Here is a 5909-nt window from a genome sequence, read left to right on the forward strand (position 1 = left end):
TACGAGGGGGTAAAAATGTTCAAAATTTTACTCGAATCATCTGGATTCACTATAAACAAGGCAAAGACCAAAAAAGAAAACCTTAAACAACCCAACATTTCCCAACCGTTTTGTAAATCAAATCGAATCTACAGCAATACAAGAGTCGCAATGGGAAATATAACTGTCAATTACTCCTTAATTAGCTTGAACACCCAGCCAGCTCAGTTGCCATAAATTCTACCTCATCTGGACAATCCCAGCACTGATGAGTTTTTGGATTTTGTTCATCACCATTGGATTCTTCGTATGTTCCTGTGCAGCCTTTGGATTTTCTTGGAAATCAACCAATACCTGCATGCAAAACCAACTCTAATTAGCATATCTACATATTCGAAGTACAAAATGCACATAAATGGATGCATACCTGTCTCATTACTGGGTCTTGGAGGATGTTCTGTATCTCTGGATCTTGCATTGCCTTCGCCTACAAGAATACAAAACGTAATATATATGTTCATTTAATAGATAAAGATTTATATGCCAAACTGAATCCACTACAGCAATTAGAGGCTTCAAAGAGTGACTGTAAACCATACCTGTCTCTCCTTCAATTCTTCGGGACTTAAATCCCCACGGCTTGCCTTATTAATTTGTTGTACACATCTGAAATGAATATTATACACACATTACCGCAGTGTGCATGGGGAAGTTCAAATAGGTAAACATATGAATGGAGCAATATAGACAATAACGTACCTTCCAATGCCATCAAGTAACTCCTGATTGTTGGGGTCGTGTTTCAACCCCTCCTTATATGTTTCCAAAGCCTTGTCATATTCCTTCATGAAAAACTGTACCGCACCTTTCCTTGTATAACCCTTTACAAAGGTTGGATCAAGCTCAATGCACTTCTCAGCATCCTTTAAACCTTCCGGCATTGCCCCTAGTTTGGTGTAGCATGCAGCTCTGTTACTGTAAGTCTGAGAAAAACACAGCATCCAAATGAATTAGCATATGCAATTCCCAATAAGAAAAATACTACCACCAATTCTCTTCAATGAGCATTAACAATTACCCTAGGATCTTTAGGGTTTCTCCTCAAAGACTCTGTGTAATGCCTCACAGCCTCGGGATACTTTTGTTGCTTGAAGTATTCATTTCCTGCATGCCAACACTCGCCAAATGAGAAAAATAAAATGGATAGAGTATACAGCTTACAAAACCTAATGCCATATATATATATATATATGATAAAAAAAATCACATTCATAAAAGGAAGTGAAAACCCATGAGCAGACTTACCTTTCTCTCGCTCCTCATCAGCCAAATTTGGATCAAAATATTCTTGTTGTTCTAGATCTTTCTTAGCCTTTTCAGCTTCATTAAGTTTCTTCAATGTGTCTGGGTTCCGGTGTTCTGTAAGTGCTTTCTGGAAAGTCTCGATGGCAGGTTCAAAATCCTTTGAGCATTTAGCCATCTTCACCAAGGCAGTTCCTTTCCGGGTCAAAGCTCTTGCTATCATCTTGAAGTCTGATCTTAGTTCTCTTCCTCTTTCAACAGCCTTATCACAGTCTTTTATGCATTCCTCATACTGGGAAGGAAAAAGATTACATGAATTGATGTGAGAATGCAAAATACAGGGGGAAGATAAGCTCTCCCTTACCAAAAAGAAAATAAAGATTCCATAATTCCCGCCCCCCTTTTTTCCCATATAACTTGCTAAAAATCAATACAAGCCATATAAATCACACAGAACCTTGATTAAACCCTCCCAAAAATTTGAGTGTTTTTCCGTAGCCAGCAAACAAGTTTCATTCTTATCATTCATCCTCTAAACTCATCTGCCAAACATAGCCTAACAACAATCCTAAACATTACCAATCTCAAAACACTATGGGGGTGTAACAAAGTATGCTAAACAAAGGTATCCTGAAATATGAAAAAAGCAGTGTTTAATTAAAAGATTATGTGAACCATTATACACTGATGCATTATACATTCTATGCCGTTTTCACGTATACAAAACAAAAACAAAATGGTTGCATCATATCTCTAATTGAGTCACTAACATTACCAAGCATGCCATAAACCACTTACACTAATTACTACTCAGGACAGAGCAAATATCAATGAATGATGAAAATTGAGTTAGAATGAAACAATACCTTTCCCATTTCCAAGTAAACAGCAGCACGGTTTGTGAGATAAGATATATCCTCATCATCCAACTCCAAAGCCTTCGAGTAATGATGAATAGCTGTATCAAAATCCTTCTTCTTGTACGCTGCGTTCCCAGCCTCCTTCTGCTTCTGCGCCTCTGCCTTCCTCAGCTTCTTATCCTTCTCCTCCTCCGACAAGTCCATGGGCTCGGGCTCTGGCTCAGGTTCGGGCTGCCTTGGAGGCTCCGCTTCAGCCGCCCTCTTCCTCTCGGAGGGGGAGGGGGAGGGGGAAGGGGAAGGAGAAGGAGAAGAGGACTCTGGCATGTCAGCATCATCGGTTGGGGTTCGAATCTTGACATTGAGCAAGACGCCAATGGCCTGCATAACCCTCTGATCCTTCAAGTACAAGTTCAATTTGTTTGGATCCTTCTGAATATCCTGCATCATCTTCACGAAATCCGGCTGCTGAAGATAAACCCTAGTGGTTGGGTCTGCAGTGAGCCGAGCCCACATCTCTGGCCCTGAGAAGGCGTCCCCGAAGGGGTTTGCAGGGGCCGAGCGGGCCCTGGAGGCGGCTGCCTGGGCATCAGCCAGGCCGGATTTGAGGGGCTCGTTGTTGGGGTCGATTTCGAGGCCCTTTTTGTATGCTGCAATGGCGTCGTCGTATTGGGAGAGGCCGAGGTGGGCGGCGCCGAGGCGGCTGTAGCCCTTGGACCAGTCGGGCTTGAGCTCCACCGTCTTCTTGGCATCGGCTAAGGCGTCGGAGTACTTCTTGAGGGAGGCGTAGGAGGCGGATCGGTTGGAGTACAAAACGTGGTTGTCCGGGGAGAGAGCTATGGCATCGGAGAAATGGCGTACGGCGGCGGCGTAATCGCCGGAGGAGAAGGCGGCGTTGCCTTTGGCTTTAGCTTCGTCGGCCATGAATTGCAGAAAATGAGAATTATGGAATTAGGGGTTTTGATTTGGGGTTAGTTTAGTTGTTTAATTGTTAATTGAGGAAAATAGTTGGAGAGGAGTTGGAAGAGCTTAATAGGCGAGCGTGGTGAGGACTAGAGACTTCTGGGGCTCACCTTCTGGAATGTTCTCCCACCATCAGCATAACTAAATGTATATTTTCATCCCTTTTTTTGAGTTGCATGCATATGCCTAATTGGCTAATGGCTATCCTCTTTTTCTCTAATTTTTTTTTTTAGATATTTCCATCTTAAACTTGCGCTTTTTATTTTTAATATTAGAGAAGAATGTATGTTTTGTTGTATTATAGAGACGAAATATCACAAAATTGTGAAGAGAAGTAAAAAAAAAAAATTAGAAAATAATATTTTAAAAAAAAATTTAAAAGTTAAATTTGTGTTTATAATTTTTTTATTTTTTAAAATTACATATTTAATTCTCAGATTTATGTTATTTTTGTTTTTTATATCATAAATCTAAAAGTTAAATTTGTGTATTTATAAAATTTGACCCTCAAATTTCTTATTTTCACATTAAAAAAATCACTTAATTTATCCACACCAATAAATAACCTATCATATTTGTTCATTTAAAAAAATTAGCTTCTTAAACTTTGATATAATCCAAATATTTTTATATTTTATTTTAATTTTGGCCTTGATAATTGATATATATTTGAATATCTTTTTATGCAAATCAGTATTTAAATTGACAATTATTGACTCCCAAAATATAATCTCTAATTCTCTTGACATGGACTAAAGTATAAAAAAAGAGAAAAATTAGTATCATTTTTGAAAATTTATATCGGACTTCATTCTTTGTCTAATCGATGGAAGTTTTAACTATGTTGTGATAAGAATGGAATGAATGCCCATTTATTTATTGGGCGGCTAATCTTTCCATGTAAAAAAATCACCTTTCAAAACAAATTAAAAGTTAATGAAGATTGAAAACAAAGGCTTATTACTTGTATAAATAGGTGAAGTCTCACTTGAATTTACACACAGAAATAAAAATCTTCTCTCTTTTATATTACTAATACAATTCTCTCTCTTTTTATTTTACAAGTATTTTTTAATACTTTTCTCTCTCATTCTTTACATATAATATTAGTAAATATATTAATCATCTTTATTATATTGAGATAGTAATTGTGGTACTAGAGTCTTCTACTTATACTTCTTTATTTTATATTTATTTTACAATACATTATTAGCACGAGACTCTAATCAAATTTTTAGGAAGACTCGGGTAACAAATTTTCATTATGTCAAAACTCTCTCATCTTGAATTCAATGCTCTTGATATATCTGGAAACAATTATTTATCATGGATATTAGATATTGAAATCCATCTTGATTCAATAGATCTTGGAGATACCATTAAGGCTGAAAATAATGCATCCCAAAAGGATAAAGTCAAAGTCATGATCTTTCTTCGTCGTCATCTTGACGAAGGATTGAAAAATGAATATCTCACGTTAAAAAATCCTGCAGATCTTTGGAAAGACCTTAAAGAAAGGTATAATCATCAAAAGACGGTGATACTTCCTCAAGCCCGATATGAATAGACGCACTTGCGTCTACAGGATTTTAAATCCATAAATGAATATAATTCGGCAATGTTTCGAATCACCTCACGAATAAAATTATGTGGGGAAAAGATATCCGATAATGATATGTTAGAGAAAACTTTCTCGACCTTTCATGCCTCGAATGTGCTCCTGCAGCAGCAGTATCGAGAAAAAAGATTTACAAAATATTTTGAGTTAATTTCTTGCCTTCTTATTGCTGAACGTAACAATGAGTTGCTTTTAAAGAATCACAAAGCGCGCCCAGCTGGCGCCGCCCCATTTCCTGAAGTAAATGCGGCAAATCATTACCCCATAAGAGGTAAATGGCAAGGTTTTGACAATAAGAAAAATTATAGAAGAAAAAGAAATTATGTTCAAAAGAGAGGATCTCATCAGAAGTGGGATAAAAAAAATATTGGGCAAAATAAATCAACAGAGGATAAGTATTTCCATTGTGGTGGAAAGGGCCATTGGTCACGTACCTATCGTACACCAAGGCACCTAGTCGATTTTTATCAAGCATATTTGAAAAAAGACGACAAAGGAAAGGAAACGAATTTTGTTTCAAATGATGCTGAAAATTCCACCACTCATTATGATGTATCTACTTTCTTTGAGGATCCTAAAGGAAATATTAGCCATTTGATCAATGATGAAATAGTTTAATATGTAAAATTGTTAAGTATTCATGTAAATAAATAATGTAAACTTCTTGTTAAGTTTTATTTTCTATACATCTGAATAATGTATATAAATAATGTTTAATAAAATATTTATTATTGAATGTATCAAGATAATAATAATAAATTTTTTTAGTATATACTATACTTTTTAGAAAAAAATTTTCAATCAAGAATGCGCATATTCTTCTACTCATTTTATTATTATTTGTCTTTGAAGATAATGATAAGGATATATAGTGAAGATATTTGCCTTACAGATAATGCAAGTTTGCACACCATTCTCAAAAGTAATATATATTTTACCCATCTTTGCCAAAAGAAGAATATGTCAATACTATTATTGGCTCAGACAATGTGATTGAAGACTCCGGAAGAGCTATAATTTTGTTTTTCGGAGAAACAAAATTCATAATAAAAATGCACTATTGTCTACCAAGTCTCTAAGAAACTTGTTGAGTTTTAAAGATATTCGCCGAAATGGATATCATATTGAGACTATGAATGAGGAAAATCATGAGTACTTATGTATCACAACTCATTATTTAAATAAAAATG

General features: G+C 35.9%; 1 protein-coding gene and 1 pseudogene across 1 annotated transcript; one reads left to right on the top strand and one right to left on the bottom strand.

Moving 5' to 3' along the window:
- On the bottom strand, positions 1-3365 carry LOC107643025 (hsp70-Hsp90 organizing protein 1). Its single transcript, XM_016346560.3, has 7 exons — positions 2148-3365; positions 1285-1573; positions 1058-1143; positions 739-962; positions 579-645; positions 407-466; positions 1-333 (listed from the first exon to the last, which is right to left on the bottom strand). Exons 1-7 carry the CDS (start codon positions 3060-3062, stop codon positions 220-222), a joined length of 1755 nt encoding a protein of 584 aa, XP_016202046.1. The 5' UTR covers positions 3063-3365; the 3' UTR covers positions 1-219.
- Positions 3366-4365: 1000 nt separating this feature from the next.
- Positions 4366-5337, top strand: LOC148563436 (uncharacterized; annotated as a pseudogene).
- The last annotated feature ends 572 nt before the right edge of the window (positions 5338-5909 follow it).

This window comes from Arachis ipaensis, chromosome B5 (genome assembly GCF_059453495.1).
Source record: "Arachis ipaensis isolate K30076 ecotype BB chromosome B5, ASM5945349v1, whole genome shotgun sequence".
In the NCBI taxonomy this organism is placed as follows: domain Eukaryota; kingdom Viridiplantae; phylum Streptophyta; class Magnoliopsida; order Fabales; family Fabaceae; genus Arachis; species Arachis ipaensis.

What these genes read in the sequence shown, in the direction of transcription:
- LOC107643025 (XM_016346560.3), bottom strand. Translation starts at nt 3,062, where the DNA reads ATGGCCGACGAAGCTAAAGCCAAAGGCAACGCCGCCTTCTCCTCCGGC. An exon ending in TTTACTTGGAAATGGGAAAG is followed by an intron (nt 1,574 to 2,147) that starts GTATTGTTTCAT and finishes TTTCCTTCCCAG; the next exon opens with TATGAGGAATGCATAAAAGA. An exon ending in GAAACCCTAAAGATCCTAGG is followed by an intron (nt 963 to 1,057) that starts GTAATTGTTAAT and finishes TGTTTTTCTCAG; the next exon opens with ACTTACAGTAACAGAGCTGC.